The 26956-nt window shown below is 38.8% G+C and overlaps 1 protein-coding gene across 1 annotated transcript in view; it reads left to right on the top strand.

The window, feature by feature from the left end:
• The window catches only part of NWD2 (NACHT and WD repeat domain containing 2), a 161243-nt gene that overhangs the window by 45802 nt on the left and 88485 nt on the right, over positions 1-26956 (top strand). Inside the window, exon 2 of the mRNA XM_023638241.2 lies at positions 20169-20257. Coding sequence (XP_023494009.2) covers positions 20169-20257 — 89 coding nt within the window. The remainder of the gene's footprint in view (positions 1-20168; positions 20258-26956) is intronic.

Genomic DNA, 26956 nt, shown 5'->3' with positions numbered 1-26956 from the left:
GTTAACATTTCATGTCATGCATATTCTTAAACAGAGATCAATATGTGTTAATAGATCTTTTGTTTCTTTTCTGATGTAAAATTTACATGTGGTGAAATGTACAAATCCTGAGTGCACCATGTGAGTTTTGTCAAATGCTACATCAGTATGGAATAAACCTTAAGCTAAGTATCAAACGTTTTCATCCTCTGAAAGTTCCCTCATGTTCCTTCCCAGTCAATCCCTGGCCATGCCCCCAGAGGTGACCACTGTTCTGATTTTCTCCACCATAGATTAGTTTCAAGCAACCCATTATTAGCAAATGCTTTTTCCCCCCATTAAAAAAAAAAAAAGCATTGGTTAGATTTGGCCACATGCATAGGTACCCTGCCTGAACGTTGAATGAGCAATCCATTTTCACATTGGTATCATTTTCCCAGACTGTTATTTCTGCTTCTGATGGCTCACTTGCCCTTCTCCTTAATAATCCAACCATCTTCTGCTTTCTTTCTCATAGTTACAGGTGAGCTAATGGAAGAGGAAACTGTCCTTAACATGTTAGGTAAACACATCATTTCAGAAAAAAGTTCAGCCAGCATTTATTAAGGGCTTATTTTGGACAAGGTACTAGACAGACTGGACGCGGAGGGTACCAAGATGAATAAAACATGTAGAAGTCACAGGACAGGAGATTGACACATAAGCCAATAACTACTAATTATTCATTTACTATGTTCAAAAAATATTTATTGAGCCTCTCCTGTGTGCCAGGCAGTGGAGATACAGCCCTGAGCAAAATCAGCATGGTTCCTGATCTCAAGAGCTTCAGCCTGGAGGTGAAGGCAATCCTTAGTGAGTGTGTAAGTGTGCCAAGGATCACAAATCAGAAGTGCAGAGTGTTACAGGAGTGTGCAGAAGGAAGCTATAACTTAGGCCTTCTTGGAGGATGTAGGAGGTCAGAAAAGGTTTCCTGGAAGAAACTGCCTAAGCTGCTATCCAAAGGATAAGCTGGAGTAAACCAGGGGGTGTGCAGGAGTTAGATTACAGACGTGTGGAAAGAGCCTGGCGTGTTGGAAAATGGAAATAGAGTGTGGAGAGCACGGAGGAAAGTGACAGAAAGTGAGGGCTGGAGAAGGAGGTGGAGTAAACTGAGTAGAATCCCATCACGTTTGCCGTGAGAAAGTAAGCGTATTAGAGCTGTTGAGCCATCATCATTTTCGGTCTTCACACCCCAGATAAATTATTGACTTATTGAATTAGCTTCTGAGTGTAATCTAGAATTGGTTGTACTCCTGATTCAGAAAGAAGCAATTCTAAGAAGAGTTAAGGGGTCCTAGAGTTAAGGAGTGGTGTGACAGGGTTTTGGTTTAATTGGACTTCTTAAAATATGCAGCTCTGTCTAGTCTGGAACCGTAAGAGCAAACCTAAAACGGCAGGGATCCTTTGACCAAAGGCCCGAATTGAGCCTTCTCCATTGGAGGCCCATGTCAGCCCAGAGCACACGGCAGTGATAACCAGCCTCGTTAGCAGGCCTTCCCTGACTAGTTAGTTCAGAGGTTTAAAGATAACTAGATTTGGCCGAGTTCTTACCTTCGTATCACTTTGATTTTCTTGCATTATTTAATACCTTGTAATAAAATTATTAAGTTGCCATAACAAAAAATAACAGTCTAATCTAAGATTGCTGTGAGACTTAAAAACTACCGTAATGCAGTATTTTGTTCATCCCAGATAAGATTATATAGGAAAAAATCCAGAGTAATTCAGATGCTGCATTGAATTGCATGTTATTGTGGATAAAATCTCCATTACCTTTTTGTAAATTTAATTTTAATTACATCAGTCTAGTGGGTTCCATGCAGATGTTTACTTTTAGTATAGTGGATTTTTAAGGGAAAATGTTCCATGAAAGCATTGAGTGTTGAATATTTTATTTGAAAGCAAATGCTAAACGTATTTTTAAAACATTCAATATTGATACTTTGGGAAAAAGTAAAGTAAAAACATCCTTTGACTGATTAAAAGGAAACCTTTACAACATTTAGCTGTGAGTAGCATTTAGAAGCTCACACTAATAATAATAATATATTATTCATAAACACATTAGAGTGAGAGGATAACTGTACTAAAACTGTTTTGCTGTTTTATTCCTTGAAAACTGTATTAGTGTTCTTCATATGGTGTGATAAGACTAAGATAGCTCACCTCTTCAGAGATGAGACCAGATAAACAGATACATAAATGTATAATGATAAGGTATTCAAACTTATCTCAAAACGTTAAAATTAAGGCACCATCCATCATATACCTTTGCTGTAGGAAGCACCTTAACTCTTGGCTGGAATTATGTCATTTCTTGAAAACGTGGGAAACCTTGAATGTGAGCTGACTCCTTAGATGCTGAAGCCTCTCTAACTAAAGATCAGTTTGATTGGGTTAGTTATCTGAACAGGATCACACTGTATTAGATTCTTTAAAAGTGTTGCTAAACACCAGACTTAATGATCCTCAAATATTTCAAAGGCCCTTGCCTTAGTACATTTGATGACGCCTCCCCTTCACCCCACCTGTGAGGTGCATTCCCTTAGAAGATGCATTGCCAGTGCAAATTCTGTGATGCTCCAAAGATCCATGCAGAGCCGGGGGGCCACTGAGTCTCTCCTGGCTCGCCCCGCTCCTGTCCCAGGCTCCCATGCAAGCAGGGATCAAGATACTGAGGTTTCCTGACATACGTGAAGATCCTAACTGCATTCTCTAAAATATCTATGCCTACTAAACAGATTAAGTCTATTTCTGAAAATGTTTTTTCAGATGACCAGTTGATAACTAGTCAGTGTCCAGTCAGTTGTCTGTAGGCTAGCACAGGGACTAGTGTGAACACTAACTCTCTCAACACAATGGTTTGTTTGAACCAGTCAATATTTTATTTTCCTCAATTTCCACGTCGGTCAAAATCTCTCTCTCTGAAGCCATAAAAAAAGATTATTTTTAACTTTTAACCACTGTATCCTCTCTTTCTTTATAGATGTTTGTGTCGGCGCCTATTTGCAGTTAGATGTTAAACTGCCTCACAGAGGGGTCGGGGCCGATTTCTCATATCCTCCATACCTCTAGGATAGTGCTTTGCACGTGGCAAGTATGCAATACATATTTGTTAATAATTCAGTTGATCAGTGGTATCTAACATGTCCATGTTTCTTCCTAAAATCAGCCATTATGGGAACTATTTTAATACCTAGTTGATGTCTTTCTGAGGACTTTTTTTTTTAGAACAAAAATGTCAACTTAAATATAATCTAATTTGTCGATTTTTAATGAACGTCAGCTATGACATATGAATGTTTATCACTTTGGTATTTCATATGTTGCCAAAATGGATATATTACCTTCCTCTCTAGCTGTGCACATTATATTCACTTCCTTTAAAACACATAATCTCTTATAAGTGTTTTGTACATTTATTTTATTTTGTAACCAGGTGGTGGATTGTATGTTTATTTGGAGGATTGTGTTGAGTACATAATGAAAAATTTATATGAAGAATGAATATTTGCTTTGACTAACAATGTTGAGAATTTAAAGTTCTTTCTTACTAACGTGGAATAAGCCTTCATCTACTATTCCCACCAGCTGTTGCAAACCATGCATTATTGGTCAGTACTTTAAAAATGTTAAGCCTGGGACACTGTGCATTAAAAACCAAAAAAGATTCGGACTTCAGAAAACCAGGGAGGCCTGTCAGTGAACACTCTTCTCTTTTCTAAACTAATGAAAAGCACAGTTAAGGATTATAGTAAATGTCAGAAGACAGGTCAAGAGTGTTCCTCCAATCACAGAAAGTCTTTCCTCCCCCTGTATGGCCTTACAGAGAGCAAGGCTTTCTGTGTGGTCAGGTGAGAGAAAGGAATGGAAGGGAACCGCAGAGCTGATGCAGTAAGACAGGTGTGAGAGCTTCCAATTTTGTTGTGTAATACATGATCCCTAATATCCCCAGGACTTCCACACGCCATTGGAAGAGGACATATACTACAATTGGGGAATTAACATGCTCTTGATAGTTTTATCTTTAGTGTACCACTAACGGGCAGTTGATACTAGGAAATCGGAGAAATCCTTGGTCCCAGAGACCACAAGCTGCTATGGACTTCCCTGGACTGTCTGCTTTTATAAGCCCCACACCCTCAAACCCCAACTATTCATTTCCTGCCTCTGCACTTTGTGCTGGCTTGCCGCAAGGAGCACCTAAGAAGGATGTGTCCCAGGCCTCAAATGTCCATCTCGCCTCTTGCTTATTCCTAAGATGGCAGCAGCAAACGAAGGGAGAAGGTGGGCAACATGGGTGAAAATATTGCTTCTGCCTTTTTCTCTGTATTCCAGACATTCCCATGAAATGGATTGTGGTTTTTGTCTGTGTCAAATTTGATTTAATTTGATAGGTTTCACTATTTTGAAGGATGGCAGACCTGTTTCATGATTGATGAAATATATGGGAATCATTTGTTAAGACACCAAAGAAAAGAGCAAAAAAGCCATAGAATATTAGAATTACACAGGTCTTAAGAGATCATCCAGAGTATTCCATAGATGCTTCCATCCCAGCAAAGGATCCTGCATCCTGTGTTTGAATACCTGCAATGGCAGCAGATCCATCTTTTAAAGCAGCCCGTTCAATCTGGGAAGCTCTATCTAGTGAAATTTTTCAGTCATTTGGAGTGAAACTATCTCACTGAAACGTGTGCGTGCTGCTCCTTACTCAGTATGTGTATTGTAATAGCTGAAGCCAAAACAAAGGCAGGTTTCCCTGTGCGCCGCGCTCGTGATTCATTAGCCTTGATTCTGCCTTTCTTCCTTATAATTATTTCATCCTCATTTGTTACAGGTTAGGCACAAAATCCGGCTCTTCCTTTGCTCTGCTTGTGGCATCAGTTATCTATTATGTAACCCGTAATTTCCGTAACTTCCTCTCCTGCCCTGACTCGGCCTTCCTCAGTTCCTGCCAATTCTGAGACAACCTTTCAAAACTATAGTATCCTGAATTAAATAGTATCTTCCCTCCCAGGACAACTCCCCTGCCCAATGACCATAATTTGTTTTATTGTATTACCATTTTTCTAGTCTTCCAGGTTAGTGGTATATTTTTAACTTTTTATTTTGATAATACAGACAATCCTCATTATTCACAGATTCCATATTTTTGTGAATTTGTCCACTCTCTAAAATTTATTTGCAACCCCAAAATCATTACTCACCATGCAGTCATTCATGGACATCTGCAGAGCAGTGAAAACTTTGAGTCACCCTATATGTACAGTTTCCTGCTGAGGTCGAACAAGGCGATGCTCTGCCTTCTTGTTTCAGCTCTCGTACTGCAAACACGTGTTCTTTTCATAGTCTACCTAGTACTATGCTTTTCATGTCTTTGAGGCTTTTCTTGGTGACTTTGCTATGTAAAACGCCCCCAAAGTACAGTACTGAAGTGCCGTATGGCATTCCTAAGGACACAAGGGCTGTGAAGTGCCCTAGGGAGAAACATATGTGTAGATAAGCTTGGTTCAGGCACAAGTTCTAGTGCTGTTGACCAATGTTAGTAAATCAACGATATATTTAAATAAGGTGTCTTAAAACAAACATATAACAAGGTTATGCACTGATAAGTTGATGAAAATGTTGTGACTAGAGATTGCCAGGAACCTAACCATGTATTTCTTTTAGGAGCAGTGCTTCAGCATTCACTAATTGTGTTCACAGCAATTTCATAGAACATTACTGCAAATAACAAGAACCGGCTGTAATTTAAGACTTACAGAAAAGTTGCAAGAAGAATAAAAAATTTATGTATGCCCTTCACCTATATTCCCCAAATGTTAGTATTCTACCACATCTTCTTTTATCCCTCTCTCTCTTTCTATGTATCTGGGTAATCACACATATAATTGTCACACATACGTGTATCCTTTGCATCTAAATGCTTCAATGTATATTTCCTAAAAATAACAACATTCTTACATAACCACAATATAATTATGAAAATCAGGGAATTAACATAAATTCAATCTTGCCTAATCTATAGATCTTATTAGGATTTACCACTTGTTCCAGCAATGCTAGATCCTGTGTTGCACTCAGCTCTCACGTCTCTCTAGCCGTCTTTAACTTGGTACAGTTCCTCAGTCTCCCTATTTCTTGATGTTAATGTTTTCGCAGAGTGTACATCAGTTATCTTCTAGAATGTCTTCAGTGTGGTTTGTCTGATTTTTGTTCATGATTGAATTTATATGTGCTCTTTTGTCAGGAATATTATAAAAGTGATGTGTTCTCTTTAGTGCATCCTCTCAGAAGGAATATGATGTCTGTTTGTTCCATTTCTGGTAACGTTAATTGATCACTTAGTTAAGGTGCTATCTGCCAGGTTTCTCCACTACAAGATTATTGTTGATGTCCTCCAGTCAAAGACTCCCAGGAACACACCTGTGGTTGAACAAAGTTGGGTTTCTTGGCTCACTGCAACGAGGGAGAGTGCACCCCATGAAACTGGGGGGCATCTCAGTGAGAGAGTATTGCCAGGTTTGGTCTTATGTTTGGTTATTTGGGGAGAAGTTTCAAGGAAGTGTGGTTTTCCTCTAGAGTGGGTGCTGTCAGGAAACAGGCAGTTTCATTATTGGTTATCCTTGTAATTTGTATCTAGGAGGCAAGAGGAATGGAACAAAGCTAAACCTGTATTTGATGAAGACGCAGCAGTGACTCATGTCAGTAGGGAGAGGGGGATTGGATAGTAGTCTTATTTTTTTCTGTGTCCATGTATGATAATGGAGTGGTTTTGTTTTCCATCACCATCACAGAGTGACCTTGTCTGCTATTGGTGTTGAATGAAATTATTTACATTCACCAAGAGAACACCGTACCTAGCTGTGAGACCTAGGCCAGCTCCCATTTGATAACAGTTAAGGACTACTTTTTTTTTTGTCTATTACTATTTTTCCCTTTATAATTAATGTAAACATCCCTACTGAGGTAGGTGGATGGTTGGGTGGGTGGATGAAAGTATGGGTGGGTGAGAAGGAAGAGAGCTTTTCATTACAATAGAAAGTTAATTAATGTAAAAGATGATGGAAATAGAAAATTGCTATTTTCCAACTGTAATAATTCAGGCAAGGATGCTTAATGGATGGTCTAACTAGTGGGTGAAAGGTTGAGGAACAACAGGATATTTATATAGTCTCAAAGTATTTTTGCAGAAAATACCTGTCAATTACAAGGGGAAAATAGTTTTTTGTTTGTTTTTTGAGGAAGATTGGCCCTGAGCTAACTGCTGCCAATCCTCCTCTTTTTGCTGAGGAAGACTGGCCCTGAGCTAACATCCATGCCCGTCTTCCTCTACTTTATATGTGGGATGCCTGCCACAGCATGGCGTGTCAAGTGGTGCCATGTCCTGCAGCCGGGATCCGAACCGGCGAACCCCGGGCCGCCGAAGCAGGACATGCGTGCTTACCCGCTGCGCCACTGGGCCGGCCCCAAAATAGTTATTTTATAAGTTGAAAAATTTTGGTCACTCTGGTATGACGGTGATAGCGGTGGTGTTGGTAGTACAGCCAACTTTTTCTGAGAAGTTACTACGTGAGGAGTAGTTTATATTGATTTCATCCCCATGATGTAGATAGTATGGAAATTCCCTGAAGTTTTTAAAGGCTTATGAACTAACCCTAGGACATGCCCTTTATGTTTAACCAAGCCAGTATTCAAACCCAAGATTCCTCTTAATAGCCATATTATGCCATCTTTTTCTTGTATATCTAATGTCATTCAATTTCCTTTTAAATGTCTCCCCTTTGCTTGCTTTCTTTTCCTGCTGTAATCAAGGTATAAGGCTCTTCACCTCATATTTGGATTTGTAGCTATTTGCAGGCAGTCCTCCCTATTCCAGTTTCTTCTTTGGCAACTCTGCCATACAGAATGTTTCCCTTTGTTCCTTTCCATATGATCACGCTTACCACGTCATTGCTCCGTCCACTTCATCAAATTCAGACTCCTCATTTTCAAGACCCTCAGTCATGTGGTCCCAGTACCATAACTTGATTTCCCTACTCCATTAGGAAGTTGTCTTCGCTGACCCCTGCCTCTTTCTTTAATAAGCCCCAGGTCTTTTTCTCCATCAGGAAAGCTCTCTTTTCTACCCTCTTCTTTTTCTGAATTCTACTCATTTTCAAGTCATAGCTTCTCTAAAACCTTCCCCAACTTGGGCCTCAAAACCAGTCTTGTGTCTAGAATGTGCTTCATTCAGTTTAACATGGAATCATTTTCTATTTTCTATGGGAACCTTAGTTGTGCCTGTGTCTAAAATACAAGTTCCTTTGTGTTGGGGACCGTGCAGTGTTTCCTTTGGTGCCCTGACACTCATCAGAGTGCTGGGTACAGCGTGGGGTCTGGGCAGATGGAGGACTGGCTGATTGATGTATTACTTGAAAGCAGACAGGTCAGCCAGGTGCAGGCAGACCCCCGTCAGTGAAGGGACAGCTGCATTTTGGATGTGGTGTGACAGATGTTTTTCTCATAGTTGACTGAAATGTGTAATGAATTACTTTTGTTCTGTACGTATCCTTTTCTTTTCCATTTGATTATGAGAAAGAATTGCTATTACACCCCCAAATTCCCAGCACACAGAGGAACCTTGAAAGACTTGTAACTGATAGACTAATTATAACCCCTGTACATTGTTCTCTAACAAACTGTGCTACTTCGTGGCCCTCAAACACATCACGCACTTGTTAAGCCTTGTTCATTTTGCTCATGCTTCTACCTCTTCCGGAAGGTGTTTCTTCCTTTCTACCTGGGAAAATCTTGTTTATATTTCATGTCCTAAATAATTATCTTCTCTGATAATCAGACAAAATTAATTATTCCTCTCTCTATGCTTCAGTGGCATTTTGCTTATACTTCTGTTCTAGAACTTACTATGCATTATTGGGAATCCCATTCTTAGTTGACTGCTGTCTGGCCCCAATCTGTTGTTGAGTGCTGAGGGCAGGGCTATGCCTTGTGTGGCTTTTATTTTGAAAGAAACCCTGTAGCAACCAATAAATTTTAATGTGGCAAGCCCTGTTTAGAACTATATGTGAGTGAAGTCATACTATTGGGGTGTGAAATTCAAATTATGCATTTTTTGAATGAGTAGATCTGAGATACCACGTAGAGTTCTTACTGAGTGTTCTTTAAATAGACCTTAACGTGAAAGGAAGAGAAAAATTAGAGATGAATTATGCTAATTTGAAGACATTCTTTCTCAAATTACAAAGAAACTGAAAACTCTGAAGTCACTAATTTTGCAGTAATTTCATTTACTGTGAATCACTTTATAACAAACAGGAACTATTTTTTAAAAGAAAAATCTGTTTTGTTATAATAAAGCACAAAGAAGTATTTAAGTTTCTTCAACAACGTGTGTGGTTATGACGTTTAATGTCTAGTTTAATGGCTGTCCTCAAAATTTTAAGCTGACTGAACAAAGAATGAAGACATTCAGAACATTATTTTTCATTTTAATTCTCATCACCCCTGATTTACATGCTGTTTTATCTAAGATTTTAATTCTATCATTTTTAACCCCAAAAATTAAACATTATTTTATGCAACTAATTTCTTTTAGGCTTAGCTATGCATTTACCAGTTTCTTTGTACACCAACACTTTTTGCATCTCAAACTTTCCATTTTGGACAATTTTTCTTTACCTGAAATATATCCTTTAGAATTTCCTTGTAAAGGAAGATAGCAGGAAATTCACTTTTTGTTTTTCTAAAAATATCCTCATTTGCCGTTTTTCTCAAAGATAGTTTTGTTGGTTATTCTAGGCTGACAGTTGATTATCTCTTAGCATAGTGAAGATAATATTCCAGTCTTTTGGTGCGAAGTCAGCTTAAAATATAATTGTCATTATGTTGTAGGTAATCTCTCTTTTTTTCTCTGGCTGTTTTAAGATCTCTTGCTCGGTGGTCTTCATTTTCACTATGAAATGGAATTTCTGTATTTATTTGGAATTCTTTATATTTATCATGCCTGGAATTTGTTGGCCTCCCTGAATCTCGAGACTGGTATCTTTCAACGAATCGGGGAGATATTCAGCCATTATTTCTTCCAGTACTGCCTCTCCCTGATCCTCTCTTCTCCATCCCTCTGGAACTCAAAAGGTGTATGTTAGATTTCAGTATATTATCCATATCTCCTAACCTCCCATATTTTTCATTCCTTTGTCTCTCTGTACTGTATTCTGGATAATTTGTTCACATCTGTCTTTCTGTTCATTCATCTTTTTCAGTTGTTTATTCCATTGAGTTTAAGTATTTTTCATTTCTAGAAGTAGTATTAAGTTCTTTTTTGAATCTGCTTTATTGTTGTTCTTGGTTTCTTATTCCTATTGTTTTGTTCAATGCCTACTTTTATGCCTTTGGACAAATTAAGTACTTGTTTTGTATTCTAGATAATGCCTTAGTTCTTTGTAGATCTGATTCAGCTGATTTTTTTGTTGTTTGTTTCAGCTGGCTTCTCACTCATCGTGCCTGATTTCCTTGTGTGTGTATTGATTTTTGGTGTGTGTGTGTGTGTCTTGATATTCCTTGGAACTCTCAATTTGCTGGAATTCCTTAAGGCATTGTTACAAAGTATGCTTCTCAAGCACCAGGGGTCACTACCAAAACAGGACTATTTTAAAATAAATTGTAGGCTTGAAATTTGTCAGAACTTAAATAGGATGAATTTGCACTGCTCATCTGCAAGAGGCCCAGCTTGTGATTACCGATATCAAGGAGATTGTTTTTTCCTCCACCTAATGCAAATGTTATGGCAGCAAGTTTTCTTGTTGATGAACATTTATTTCTGATTCACCCTCACACTGAAGATATAGCTCTTTGGGGTCACGGCCTGTTTGAGGTTTTCCTGTTAGACTCATCATTCTGAGTGGGGCTCTGTGCTTTGTTTCCAATCTGCCATGCACCCACAGAAGAAAAAATCAACCCCAGAGGTCACCAGGGTTTAACAGAAAAACAACCAAAAGCTGGCTTCAGGGATCCCTTGCTTTCCCAGATTCCTGCTTCCACTGTGCGTTGGGCCTCTCCGCATTGCCTAGTTTTATTCCCACTGACACATTTAAAAAGATATTTTAAAATATTTCATGCCGTGTTTTAGTTTTTAGTATGATATTTTATGCAGCGTTTTTTTTTCCCTCAATTTTACCAGAAACAAGTCTAGCATTGTTATCCTTTAAAATTTACTCTTTTTTCCTAAGACATATTGAGGTGTAGAAATAATACAGTTAGTGAATTCCCACTGGAAGCTTTTAAGAGTATTTTGATAAGCTGATGATATTTTTTAAAAAATAAAGAAATTTATATTTTCACTAATGATTTTCCCTAAAGCTTTGAAAAATATCTAGAAAATGTAATCATTTTAAGAAATACATTGTGGGACAAGATATCATGATTGTTGTAGCTACTTTACTATTAATCTTTTGTACTGAAAATTATCATAAATTTAAAAATATGCTTTAATAAATCTTTGATCCCCCAATTTTTTGATCGAATAATTGCAATCATTTATTGAGCATTTACCATATGTCAGGTGTTGTTTAAAGACTCCATTTAAACTTCAGAACAACCTCATAAGGTTGATATTAGTAATGTTGATTCCATGTGACAAATAAAAAAAAAAATTGAGACCCAGAAAGATGTACTAATTTGCCCAAGATCACACAGCTAGTAGGTGAAGGAGTTGAGATTCAGACATAGGGAGTTTGGTTCTAGAACCACACTCAGACCCTCCACTGTCTTCTCTGATGCCAGTTGGTGTAGCTAACTACAGGTAATGAGCAAGATTGACTAAGGTGTGCTTTTTATATTTCATTTCAATAATGCACTCAAAAAATAATTGCAAAGTGTGCTGGGATTTGCGTTAGATCTGTAGATCAGTTGGGAGATCTCAAGCCTGTAATTGATGAGGCATGCCGTTCTAACCACATTGAGTCTTCCATCCCTGGACATGAAATGTCTCTTCATCTAGATCTTCCTTCTCTCTGCAAGTTTTATAGCTTACAATGTATGTCTTGCATTTCTTTTGTTAAATTCATTTTTCAGTGTTTTATTAATGTTGTGATAAATGCAGTTGTTTTTTATTTCATTTTTGGATTGTTCATTGTGAGTATAAAGAGATACCATTAATTTTTGTATAGTCTATCCAACGTCCTTGCTGAACTCATTTATTATTGTATTTTTTCCTCTGGATTCCTCAGGATTTTCTATATACAAAGTCTTGTCATCTGAAAATAAAAATGGTTTTATTTGTTCCTTTCCAATCTAGATACCTTTCTTTTTAAATTTTTCCTTTACTGCACTGACTAAAACCTCCAGTAAAATATTGACTAGAAGTGACAAGAAGCTGCTCCTGATCATAGGGGGGAAACATTCCGCCTTACACCATGAAGCATGGTGCTAACGGTAGGCTTTTGTGTAGATGCCCTTTCTCAGGGTGAGGAAGTTCCTTTCTGTTCACTGCGGCTGATTTTGTCCTGAATAGATGTTAGGTTTTGTCAAATGTCTTTTCTGCATCTGTGGAATGATCCTATGGCTATTTCTGCTATTAGCATGGCCTATTACATTAATTTTCAAATGTTAAACTAACCTCTCATTCTTGTAATAAATCCCACTTGGTCATGGTGTGTATGTTGCTGGACTCGGCTGGCTAATATTTTGTTAAGGATTTTTGCATCTATATTCATGAGGGATATATTGGTCTGTAGTTTTGTATTTTTTCTTTTGAGGTCTTTGTTTGGTTTTGGACTTAGAGTAATATACTTAAAGAATAGGTTGAGAAGTATTCCTTCTACTCTGTTTTCTGAAAGTGTTTGTAAAGGATTGTTTGTTCTTTAAGTGTTGATATAATTTACCAGTTAAATACTCTGGGCTGGTGATTTTCTTTGGGAAGATTAATAATAACTAATTCAAATTTTTATTTGTTATAGGTCTCTTCAGATTTTCTTTTTCTTCTTGAATCAGTTTCAGTGATTTGTCTGTTTCTAGAATTTGTTCATTTAATCCAAGTTTTCTAATTTGTTAGAAATGAAGTTATTGTTCATAGTATACCCTTATAATTTTTTTTAACTTATGTAGTATCAGTATGTGATGTGGCACCTCTTACATTTCTAATTTTGATAATTTGTCTTCTCTCTTTTTTTCTTGGTCAACCTGGCTGAAAGTTTGTAAATTTTACTGATCTTTCCAAAAACCAACTTTTTGGGTTGTTTTTTTTTCTATTTTCTATTTCATTGGTTTCCACTTTAATCTTCATTTCCTTCCTTCAGCTTGCTTTAGGTTGAGTTTGCTCTTCTTTTCCTAGTTTCTTAAGGTGGAATCCTAACTTAGTGATTTGAGACCTTTCATTTCTGCGATGGGTGTTTAAAGAGAGAGATTTCTTTCTAACCACGACTCTAGTTGCATTTGGTAATGCCCTTACGTCACTTTCCTTTTTCAATTTTATTGAGGTATAATTGACAAAAATAAATTGTATATATTTAAGGTATAAAATTTGATGTTTTTGATATACATTTAGGTTGTGAAATAATCACCACAATCGAGCTAATTAACATATTCGTCACCTGACATAGTTAATCTCTTTTTTTCTTTTCTTTGTGGTGAAAGCAGTTAAGATCTACCCTCTTGGCAAATTTAGAGTATACAATACAGTATTGTTAACTATAGTCACATTGCTGTATGTTAGAGCTCCAGAACATATTCATCTTGCATAACTGAAACTTTGTACCCTTGACCAATTTCTCCCTATTTTCCCCTTCCTCCAGCTGCTGACAATCACCATTCTACTCTCCACTTCTATGAGTTTGACTATTTTAGATTCTACATATAAGTGAAATCATACAGTAATTGTCTTTCTGTGTCTGGCTTATTTCGCTTAGCATAATGTCTCCCAGGTCATTTTTTACGTAGTTTTGTTGGATATAGAAATTCTTGGTTGACTTTTTTTTCAGTACTTTGTCTATGCCATTCCATTGCCTTCTGGCTTCCCTTCCTTCTGAGGAGAAGTCAACCATTAATTGTATTTTTTCCCACGTGTAGTGAGACATTTTCTCTTGCTATTTTCAAGATTTTCTCTTTATCTTTGTTTTCAGCTGTTTGACCATGTGTCTAAATGTGGACCTCTTTGTGTTTATACTACTTGGGCTCTTTGAATTTCTTGGATGTGTAGATTAATGTTTTCCATTAAATTTGGGACGTTGTGGCAATTCTTTCTTTGAATTTATTTCCTTTCTCTTTCTCCTATCCTTCTGGGACTCCCTTTACATATTTACCACTGCAGTTGATGTTGTCCCACAGGTTTCTGGGGTCTTGTTAATTTTTCTTTCTTCTTTAAACATGGTTACCTTAAGTTCTTTGAATATATTTGTAATAGCTGTTTTGAAGTCTTTGTCAGCTAAATCCAGCATATGAACCCACTCAGGGACGATTTCTAGTGACTGCTTATTTCTCCTGAATATGTGTCACATTTTACTGTTTCTTTGTATATCTTATAGTTTTTTGTTTAAAACTACACATTTTAGGTACTGTATTACAGCAAATTTAGATTCTGATTTTTACCTCCGAGTGTGGTTTTTTAATTTGTTTGTGTTTTTTGGTTTGTTCAGTAACTTGCCTGGACCAGTCTGTGAAATATGTTCCCCATGGTATGGGCTGCTGATATCTCTGCCCAGTTATTTGATGATGATGATGCCTGGCTTCCTAGGGTTCACCCATTGTGTGCATAGCTTAGTGTCAGTTAGCGATGTTAGTTTAGTCACTGTTTAAGTCTGTCCCAGCTTTTGCTTTCCACCAAGCCTTCTCATGCTTTCACTGCCATGTATACAGGCTCGAAGTCAGCAAGAATATGTGGATAGCTTTTAGTCTCTTGTGTTGGTGGGTAGCCCTCACATCAGCCAGGAATTTGCAGAGCTTATCAGTGCTCTCCACAGCTGTTCATTTCCTTGATCTCCTTGTTAAATTTGGATGAAGCCGTAGGCTAGCTGAACCACTGGGCTTCCCCATTTATCCATCTCTGAGACTGCTACTGCTGCTAACAATGCTAATGGGCATGGAGTTTTCCCGTGCTGGGCTCCGAATCAAGCAAGTCCTCTCTGGCAGTGAAGTTGTTGATGTTTACAGCTTTACTTTCTCTGAGATGGGGGGTGTGTTTAAGGGAGGATAGAGGAAGCCCCAGGCAAGAATCCCATAGACTCCCACTGTTCATACCCAAGTTCAGTTTTTTCATGAATAATCACTTCCCAATTTGTTTTATGCCTTTGGTCTTTCGTTGATTTACAGAGCATTAAAATGCTTCTTTTGACAATTTTCTCTAATTTTATTATTGCTTATTGGGAAGAGGATCTGCTAAGCTCTTCACTGTGCCATACTTTGTCATATATTTTGTAGCATCACCACAGATTCACCCATGACTATTTAAGCTGTCAACAGAGTCAACAATTAACTTGCAAATGACATTGGATTTTGACTTATGTTAGCTTTATGGAGATAAATTCATACTTTAGTTGGGTTTAATTAACATTTTCATTATGATAGCATCTATTTGCTCATTCGTTTGTTGAGTATTAATATGCTCTACTTTCTGTGATGTAAAGATGTAGGAAAAAGTCCCTGGCTTCCATGAACTCACAAATCTAATTGAAGAGACAAACTAAAAATAAATAACTATAATAAAGTACAATACATGATGTTATATGGAGGTGACCTGGAGTGGGCATGCCTGTCTCTGACTAGTAAGAATTCACAAAGTGTGCTGCCCTTGATTGGGACTCAGAAGGGTTGGAGTCTGCCAAGCAAGGGGGATGCAATAGATGGGGAATTCTGAGCTTTCACTTCCGTCTTGTCTTCGGGTTTACCTCCGGCAGCTTTGTGGAGCATCACACTGCAATGAGGAAGGACACGTAGCAGGTCAATCAAGTAGGTGATTCGGACCCTCAGAGTTGAGAGATGGTGAGTGCAAAAATAGACAATGGCCAAGTTCAAGAGATGTTTTTGGTAAAATTGACAGAATTTGGTGACAGTGAAATAAGGGTGTGTATGGCTGGTTGGACACAAACTTAGAGGGTGTAAAGAGGAGACAGCCTCTGGGAAGTTGCCAAACAAGAAATTGACCTAAACAACAAAGACCAGACAGGATGTCCAGATGAATCATTGGCTGAGGGCCCAGATAAGAGGAAGAATCCAGGCAAGAGCGAACATACAGAAACCTAGGAGACCAGGCTGGACTGACAGTTGTAGCAGAAGATGTATGGTGGCTTGTAAATAAGTTTTCTGAGCTGCCAAGAGGGCAATGACTTAATCTGATGTCTGTGGCCTTAAGTTTGGGGTGGGGGGGTAGGGCAGTAAGAGGTCCCACTCCAACATGATCATTTTGGTGCACTCTTATTTTTAATAAATATTTGAAATTAATCTAAACCTTTCTTGAAGTAGGATAATGGTATTGATTAATAATTCTCCCCCAACTAATGTTCTTCCTGTGGGTAACTCAGACATGCACAGAGACTTTCATTAACTCTGAAATCATTGAGGAATTATTGAGAAAGCAACTCCTTAAAAACCTAATAGTTAGTGCTGCCAAAGTGTTAATGCAGCTTTTCAAAGCATTAAGAGCTGGGCAGACACAAATGGATCTAATGACTATGTATAAAGAATAATGATGACATACCTTGTCTCTAATCTACACTCTTTCAAGAGGTCCCTTTTTATGTGTGATGTTCTGTGACTTAATTTTTCCTGTCCATGACATTCTAATGCTTTTTAATTGCCAACCATCCAGATTTGCTGTCGGTATGAATCAGGTTTTTCATATAATTAAGCCAGTTTATCTGTCACCCATCATAATCCATTTTATCTTAGTTACTTTTCCATTTCTGGAGCCAATCATCATAATTAATACAAAAATAGGAAAATCTGAGTCATTTTTATAAGTGTTAACACAGAATGCCTGTCAGATAAATGCATACACTTCCTTCACATTTTTAGAAAGGTTCAACATAACTTGGTAAAATGAATTAGTATTCTGCCAGAAACACAGAAACCAGAAAAGAAATTAGTATTTCAGTTCATTCACTTATTTCATGAAACCAGCTTTCTACACCCCATCATTTATTTCCAGAATTTCACATGGTCTTGATTCTGTGTCCATGCAATGACAAATTGTAAAATAGGAAGGCTTTCTGTTTGTGGAGGTAATTGCAGGGAAGCACTGTCTGTCAGCTCACTTCTGTCACTGGTGCTTGTGTGGGTTTTCTCATTCACTCATTCCTTAATTGAGTGTGGCTCTAATCCCTGGGGATACAGCAGTGGATGAGACAAAGGAAGATTCTGACTCCCTTTGAGCTCAGTGCAGTGGGGGAGACAGTAAACAAATAAATACCAACAATAGTGATGAGCAACGTGCAAAGAATGTAAAGAAGGTGATGTGCTAGACAGTGGTTCTGTAGATGGAGTGCTCGGAGAAGACCTCTCTGGGGAGGTGGCATTAAAGCTGACACTTGAATGACAGATGCCTTGAGATGATCACAGGACCAAGCATTCCAGGAGGAAGCCATAGCTAAAGCACAGGCCACAAGTGGGAATGTAATCCAGGAACCAAATGAACGCCAGTGCTGCTGGAGTAACATGAACAGGGAAAGTGGTAAGAGAGGAGCTAGGGAGAGGGAGAACGTTCAAGGGAAGAGTGTGGATTTCCTTTCCAGGAAGAGCTGCTGGAGAGTTTTAGACAAGATAGTGATGTGATCTGATTTACATTTTAAAAAAATCAATCTGGCTGCTCTGTGGAGAATAGATTGATGGAGGCAAGTATGGAAACAAGGAGACAGAATCCAGATGAGAGATGAGTTTGGATTGCACCAGTGGTGCAAAGAAGTAGATTAATTCAGGGTTTGTTTAGAGACAGATGGAGCAAGAGAACTTATTGATGGGTTGACTGTTGAAGGGTGTATTACAGAAAAGGAAGAATCCATCAGGGATAACTCAGATTTTTTTTGTTTCATAAATACTAAGACTTCACTGTCCCTTAACCATTCTGTGAAGTTATTGCATTTGTCATTTTCAAAAACTGATTCTTTGCACAGCTGCACATTTTCCATGGTTACAGCAAACTATGGCATACGGCTTTCTAGATTCAAATTTGCGTTCTCCAACTTAGTGGTCACATGTATCAGGCAAGTCTCTGAACTCCTCTTTGTTTCAGTTTCTTCTTATTAAAAAAAAAAGAAGAGTAATTTTACTTGCTTCATAGGGTTGTTGTCAGAAGTGACTAAGAAAATACGCATGGAAATACTTAGCACACTACTAGACTACAGTAAGCACTCAGTAAATGTTAGTAATTTGATACTATATTTCTGTCTTATCTACCTTCCTGTTGCACATTCAGATCTCAGTACCTACTAATAAGAGTTACAGTAACATTTTTAAGAAACAAATAAGGTCTGCTCCTTATATCATTTAATAATTTTTTTCATGTATTATTTTTATGCCAATTTTTTAAGAATATTTTAACAATAATCCTTTTTTAATATTTTACCAACTTCCACATCTGGTAGTATTTATTTTTAAAATGACTTCTTAAATTTGGGTTTTAAACATCTGTAGCCTTTTAGAAAGATTGAATATTATCAGCTTTATTGTGAAGTTAGTGTTTTTGGCCTTTAAAGTGGGGTGAGAGAGGGTGGGCATCTAATCCCAAGATTACGTAAATCATCTAAAAGCTTGCTATACTGCCTCCACCAGTGCAGTCAGAGTACGTGGCTCTGCTCAAGTGCACCCCTCCTCAGTTTGGTCCTCCTGCTTTCCCTATGGATTTAGGGCCATATTGGATCTATGGTTGGAAAAGATCCTGTTTGTGTGGGTCACCGGGTAATCTAGAAGACCTTGTATTGAATGTTTGATTTCCATGGAAATACTGGTTCCTGTCACTCTGTCAGGCTGCAGCTGCATTTCAGACTCCAGATTGGGTATTTGTGTCTCAAAATAGGCTTGAAAACAGTAGGAAAGTGGAGTAGGTCACCACGCATATGGTTGAATTTGCATTGACAGATGTGCTTGAGAATAATAAGGAAATTCTTTTAAATTGGTTCCTTAGTTATAAATGTGGTATGCAAACGTTTCATAATTATGGCTGGGATTGAGGTATATTTAGCAAATGGTACTTTTCACTAGATAACACATTAACCTAATTTTTAAAAGCTCTGTTTCTCATCTTTCACTGAAGTTGGTTGGGCAAGGCACAGCCTCTCTTTGCTGTAAGAATCTTATGGTGTTATCATTGATGTGGAACAATGTCCAGCACAGGTGGCTTTGGAATCCCTTTCTGTGCAAACATTCAACATTAAATACTTACATATTCTGTGGTTCTCGTTTCAGATTCTCTGTTTCTTGTATTTTTTTAATGACGTGGATAATGAAAACATTTTATTCTGAAGCTATTACATAGTGTGGCACATGTGAAACAATTTCCTCCTCTGATAAACGCGCAGTCCCTAAGCCCAGAGGGAGATGTTACTTATTAGACCGCTGGCCAATCAAATCTACTGTGTGCGGAATCTGCTAGTTTCGGGTGTTGGCTCCCACAATTTGTCTCTCCCAACTACCGTGCCAATTGCATGGATGCTGTACTGAATTTGTAAAAGTTGCTTATTACTAAATACTATAGGAGATGATGATAGAATCCGGATTTTTTGGAAATCAGTAACTAAATTAATCAAAGCCTGTGGGTGTTTTGAAACTTTTACACTTAATGGGGCTAGCCCTACAATGTTTTCTTCTTTCTCTTCCAAAGGCAGTGTAGTTGTGGCTATTTAAGAGCTCACATGAGAGTCTTTGCGGGCAGAAAGAATCAACTGTGACTCCGCAGGTCTGCCGACACATACAGAACTGAACAGTGGGGCGCCCCTCCATCCTGCGGGCTTCCTGTGTGTGCCTGGTTGGAGGGATCTGTGCCCTCCTGGCTCCAGTAAGACTAGCACTCCCTTGGCAGTCAAATACCCCGGCATTTCACAGTGTGGCACCCCAACTTGATTGTATTAATGTTAGTATTTGTTTGTAAGCTTTCATTTTTTTCCAGAAATATATATATGTGGACATAACTCACTTTCTATGTATTTGTTTTTCTGCCACAGACACAGGAGCAGAAAGACAGGCACTGAGAGAAAATGTGTATCCTAAATTGAGAGAATTCTGCAGAGAAAACTATGGATTAGAATTTCAGGTAACTCTGATATTAATTTCATTTTTAATTATGTCAGTTAAATTAATGTTTGTTTCTTGTCACAACTTGGTGTTACAAAAGACAAGTTTTAAGCCCTGAAAAATATCCTTTCTTTAAGTTTGGGTAAAAAGAAACACTGGCAAATAAAAATAAAATAGTCATTTTTGATGTTTTGCACTTTTATGTTCTGTTTCTTGGATCCTGCCTTGTATTGGCTCATCTTTTTCTTTGAACCAAGTTTATGTGCTTTTTTGACAGTCTCCACTATTATCAAAGAGGTGAAGGTTGCCAAGCACCTGCCTTTAAGCTGTAGTCTCTAGAAATGTTTTACATCTAAAAATTGGGACAGAGCCAGCCCTGATAGCCTAGTCTTTAAAGTTCGGCACGCTGCATTTGAGTGGCCCGGGTTCGGTTCCTGGGTGTGGAACCACACCACTCATCTGTCAGTAGCTATGCTATGGTGCTCACATAGAAGAACTAGAAGGACTTACAACTATAATGTACAACTATGCACTGGGCTTTGGGGAGAAGAAAACAAAAGACAGAGAGGAAGATTGGCAACAGATGTTAGCTCAGAGCAAATCTTTTCCACCCAAAAGAAAAAAACAAAAACATCGGGACAAACTTTCTCACAAGTATTTCCTTTTAGCAGCCTGGCCAGTCATTGCCTTCTATCTTGCCTTCTAGTTTTTATTCATGCTGTAGAATGTCCTTTTTCCTGAGTATGTCAGGGATTTACCATTTACAAAAAAATATATAGGGGCTGGGCCAGTGGCGTAGCAGTTAAGTTCACGTACTCTGCTACAGTGGCCTGGGGTTCGCAGGTTCGGATCCTGGGCATGGACCTATGCACTGCTTATTAAGCCATGCTATGGCAGGCATCCCACATATAAAATAGAGGAAGATGGGCACAGATGTTAGCTCAGGGCCAGTTTTGCTCAGCAAAAAGAGGAGAATTGGTGGCAGACGTTAGCTCAAGGCTAATCTTCCTCAAAAAAAAAAAAAAAAGTGTGTGTGTGTGTGTGTGTGTGTGTGTGTGTTATGTCAGCCTTTCAAGACACAGTAATTGTGCATGTCATTGCTGAAGTTCATGAACACCCTGGCATTGGTAGACACCCTTGATTTTGCCACCTAATTGAAAAGTACTAGAAAATATTGGGCATATCTTGGACATCCAGAAATTTAAAAAGTAAATGGCTCCTGCAACAGATAACATTTTTTAGTCAGAATTTCTCAACTTCATTTGCATTGGACATCGTAACTCCAGTGCCATCTTAATTACATATTAACATCATTAAGTGAGGGATATGTGCTAGACGTTTGTGGTCTAAGAGTGTGAAATGTGCCATTGCTAGTGGAAGAAAATTTCACCCTTTGTTTGTTTCCTCCTGAATAAATATTTTATCTTGGTATACTTCATGATTCTTTCTAATATGATATATAAATAATGTCCCAAAATGGCTTCAATCTCAGTGCACGGTGTCGGTCAGCAGCAGGCCGTTATGACACACATATTGAATAGTTACTCATAAGTCACCATTTACTTGATAAATTGTGAACCTAAATTAAATTCCTTGCTGTGAATTCAGCACTGCCTTTTCCGAGGAATCTGGTTCTACTGATAAGAGTCTCAATTGTTAGAAGAATTCCAATCTGTGAGGATTCCCATAGACTTCGACACTCCTCAGGGACTCAGTATAGAGGAAGAAATGTGTCCAAGCATTTTAATCTCATCTTTGAGTTTATATGGATTTACGTCATTTTTGTCAGTAGAAGCAGGAAGTTGTTCAGCTACACAATACCCTCCGTAAAACATGGTCTTGATTAGGATTAGCTGAGGGAAAACGGAAAAGTATATTTTCTAAATTGTAAGTAGGCAGAAAAGGAGGAGACAGGAAAAGTAGACAGGAGAAGACAGATAAAGCCAAAGGAAAATTGTAGAAGGCAAGGTCCATAGAATAAATTGATGGCGAGGATCATTCTAGGCAGGTGCATTGAATCAGTCAATGAGATACTGGACAGCAGTGCAAACAGCATTGGGCTTAGGAGAGGTGGAACTGAGCCCCAGCTCTCTGCTGTGAGTGGCTTAACCCACCAGTGGTGGGTGGGTGACAGCTTACACAGCTGAGGTTGTGTTTAGAATAAAATAAAATATGCAAGGTTACATTTGCTTCCCACTTTCTAAGCTTAACAAGAGCTCAAATATATAGTATCTGAACCTTCTAAGAGTATACTTTTTAGAATAGTCTTTTCTGGTAGATTGATTATCGATGTCCGTGAGGATACGTCTTCTAGAGAGACGGTTCTCTTTGCTCAACTACAACAAAATGTAGTGCCAGAAGCTTCATGAAAAACCCAGTTTACCCATGCTCTATTCTGGATTCCATCTTTGTTGTGTATTGAACTCAGGAGAAATGAATTTCCTAAAGTTACTTAAACGTACCGATCTATTTCCTGCTTCCATGCCTTTGTTTCTGTGCTCTCTGCCTGCATGTTTCTAAAGCTAGTTCTTCCCCTGCTTCACCTCCCAAGTCCTACCCATTTTTAAGACGCTTGCTATCTGATCTTAAGTCGTGGCCCTCTCCTCCTTAACCACTGCCCTGCAGCTGTTGTCCTCCATTTGGTTCTTTGAGCACTTCAAGCCCATCCCTATTTAAGGATTTTGCCCTGGCTGTTCTCTCTCTGTAGAAAAGCTCCTCCTATCTTCTTCTAATGGGTCCTTTCTTATTGTCCTTCAGTCTCCACTGGAATGGCACTTCCTAGAGATGCTTCCCTAGCAACCCGATCTCAGGTGCTGTCTTCTACATCAGCCTATTTTAGTTCTTTGCATAGCATGTGTTGATATCGGATATTTTAGTTCCTTGCGTAGCATATGTCAATTTGGCTTGCATATTATCTTTCTCCTACTAGACTGTAAGTTTTACAGGAACAGGGACTTGTCTGTTTTCATGACAGCTACATTCCTGGTCCTAGAATAGTGCCTGGCACGTGGTAAAACTCCATAAGATGTATTGAGTGAATGAATAAATGCCTGTATGAGCATATGAATGAATGAAGTCTCAGCCCAAACATATGCTGCCTCTCATCCCCCCATCCCTTCTAGCATATGCCATGTACCCTCCTGTTTGCTCCTGTAAAATCCTATGCCTAACTCTTAATCATTTATCCAGTTCATTCAAGAAGTGTTTGTTGGGGCCAGCCCAGTGGTGCAGCGGTTAAGTGCGCACGTTCCGCTTCGGTGGCCTGGGGTTCGCCAGTTCGGATCCCAGGTGCGGACATGGCACCACTTGGTAAGCTATGCTGTGGCAGGCGTCCCACACATAAAGTAGAGGAAGAGGGGCACAGATGTTAGCTCAGGGCCAGTCTTCCTCAGCAAAAAGAGGAGGATTGGCAGCAGATGTTAGTTCAGGGCTAATCTTCCTCAAAAAAAAAGTATTTCTTGACCATCGACAACGTGCCAGTCAACATTCCAAGTGCTGGGAATAGAGGAGCAAACTAATTGAACCCTCTTCTTGTGGAGCTTTCAATATTCTTGGTGGAGGAAGACAAGAAACAATAAATTCCAGTGGTAGTAGATGCATTTTATTGAGTAAATGTTTTTAAGAAAAGTAAAACAGGATAAGGGTTTGGGAATGCCAGGTAGTCAGAGAAAGACTCAAGGATAAGATGACCTTTGAGCAGAGATCTGCAGAAAATAATGGAGCAAGTCATGCAGATGTTTTGGAAGGAGAATTCCAGGTATATGCGGCGAGGAAAAGGGTCTGAGGTGGGAGCATGTTTAGAATATTCTAGGGACTAGTAAAGGAGCCAAGTGTGAGTGGAGTGAGTAAGAGAAATAATTGTAAGAGATGACACCAAATTCAGATCACATGGGACCTTATGGGCCAAGATTAAGGACTTAGAATTTTACTGATCAAGAAAGGAAAGAGTGACATTATGTGACTTTTATGTTTAAGAGATTCACTCAAGCTCTGTGTGGACACTAGAATGGAGGTGGGGAGGAATGGTAGAAGCAGGAAGATAGTACAAGTAAGAAATGGTCATGGCATGGACTAGAGTGAGCAGTGCAGATGATGAGACAGCTGGTTAGGTAAACTTCTCATCACCTGTCTTTAAGGTCTAAAAGTTCTCAAGACTGGAATTGTGTTTTATTCAACTCATCCCAGTGATTAGTCAAGCATCTGACACATAGTAGGCCATTTAGTTACATCTTTATTAAATTAAATGGATAGAATATGGAATTATATTTTAAGCAAGGCCATATATCTTTATCTGTATGCCTGTTTGGCAGGCTGATTTTTAGTATTTCCTTTATTCTTCATTTGAGCTAAGATATTTAATGAAAATGCACTAGACTCTTTGATTATGTGAACTTCAATTCATTCTGTGTGTAGTGTATGCACGTTGATTGCTCAGAGATACAAACAAAAAGAAAGTCAAGCCCACTCAGAGCAGAGAACACACATGGCTTCAGAAAAGGACAAGATGTTTAAATTATACGTTATTTGATTTGCCAGTGTTCAAGGGCCTCGGCTACAGAGAACAGGATATACAGGAAGAACAAGGGCAAGAGACTGAGAAAAATAAAGACAGATCGAGGCAAAAGCAGGTGGTGCAGGACCCAATAAATAAAGGGCTTGTAATTATATCCGCAGGTGCCATCCGTTCTTGCTTTCAGATGTTTCCTGTCCGTTCTCACTGCTGAGACTGGTCTAACCCTCACTGCTTCAAAAATTGGATGGACAAAAGCATCTTAACTCATCTCGTTCCCTCCTTACCCCCAGTAGGTTGCGAGTCCTGGAGGAAGAGACTAGTTCTCGTTTATTTTTAAGTCCCCAGGGCCTGGAAGAGTGTTTGACATTTAGTAGGGATTATTAAAAGTGTGCTAGCAGAACTGCCTACACCATTGCCCTACTTGAGTTCTTCTATAAAACACCACCAGTCATCTTCCTTAAATGTCGTGTTGTCACTTCCTTTCTTTAAAAGCTTCTAATGGCTGTTTGCTGCCTTCAGGGTCCCTCTTTAATATGACCCCAGCTGTCTCTCCAACTTCATCTCCATTCTTCACAACATAAAAACTCCATGCTAGTCAAGCCATTCTCGGCCTGTCCTTGGAGCACATCTTGCTGATTGCTTATTCCTGACTTAAAATCTCATTGGCTATATCTATTTCATTTCTCCTCTCTTATCAGAAATACCCTTTCTCTTCCACCCCTGTCCTTCAGACTCCCGCTCAAGGCCTAACTTTCTCAAGCAGTCTTTTCCAATTCCCAGATAGCTCCCCCTTCTACTCTCTGAACTCTTATAAATCCTCCCCACCCAACTGCCACTAGTACCCTGAGCCAGGAGTAAACCTGCTTAGGGCAGGGACCTCTCAGGGGGCATTTGACTGATCTGGGCACTTTGGACACCTCCATTTTGAAAGCAATTTTCATTTGAGTCCAGCCATTCAACTTAGTATCATTCCTTAAGTACACCTTCTGATAGTCTATTTCTTTAGGGGGCATCTAGTATTTATCTCACTTCATCTTAGGCACCAGAGTTCATAAGCCTGTTCCTTTTTCTTCACCTTTAACATCCAGTAAATCCCAGAGACCTGCAGATTCTCCCTCGCTAAATATTTCTCGTCTGTCTTGTTTGTTCAAGTCAGTATTAATGTCATTTTGACTGTGGCAGTAGATACCCTGTCAGTCTGTTTACCTGTATCTCTTCCTTCTCTTCACCAGCGTCAGCCCTCTACCCACCTTAACCACCTAGTCCATCCTGCACAGTATTGCTGCAGTGGTATTTCTGAAATACAGATCTGACTCTTTCATGTACCAGATATAGTCTGCACTTCTTCGCATGGCGTTCAGGGTTCTCTTTCCCACGCCTGTCTACCAGTGGCTCTTATCTGTCCCCATGCCCCACAGGCAGCCTGCTTTATTAGCCTTTCTAAACTACGTTCGGTTCCAAGCATGTTCTTCCTTTTCCCCAAGTCTTCACACCCACTGTGTGCACTGTTTGGGGTGCCCTTAAATTGTCCCCTATTCAAATGACTAGAAAAATTTATACGCATTCTTTAAAAAACAGTAAACTTCCATCTTTAAGATTCCATAGTACTTTATTCCTAATCTTTAATAACATTTGTCATTTTGTTTTAATTGCTTTTAAAAATGCCCTTCCCCCACTAACTGGGAGTTCTTAGAAGTCAGAAATCATATTATTTATATCTTTATATCACCAGCATTTTTTAATAGTACCTGGCTCATACTGTGTACATTATAAATGCTGGTTGATCGAAGTGAATTTATTGATTAAATGACTAAAACCCAGAAGCAAGAGTCTAGACCAGGACTAATGAAAATTAAATATAATGTGAGTCACAGGTACAAGCCACAAATGTAATTTTAAATTTCCCACTAACCACATTTTAAAAAGTAAAAGGAAACAGGTAAAACTCATTTTAGTATATTTTATTTAGGCCATTATTTCCAAAACATTATCATTTCAATGTGTAATCAATATAAAAATTATTAATTAGGGGCTGGCCCGGTGGCAAAGAGCTTAAGTGCGCACGTTCCGCTTCTCGGCAGCCTGGGGTTCACCGGTTCAGATCCTCGGTGCAGACATGGCACCGCTTGGCAAAAGCCATGCTGTGGTAGGCGTCCCACGTATAAAGTAGAGGAAGATGGGCATGGATGTTAGCTCAGGGCCAGT

The sequence above is a fragment of the Equus caballus genome, chromosome 3, assembly GCF_041296265.1.
Source record: "Equus caballus isolate H_3958 breed thoroughbred chromosome 3, TB-T2T, whole genome shotgun sequence".
In the NCBI taxonomy this organism is placed as follows: Eukaryota; Metazoa; Chordata; class Mammalia; order Perissodactyla; family Equidae; genus Equus; species Equus caballus.
The sequence above is the reverse complement of the archived record's forward strand: the minus strand, read 5'-3'. Positions and strand labels throughout refer to the sequence as shown.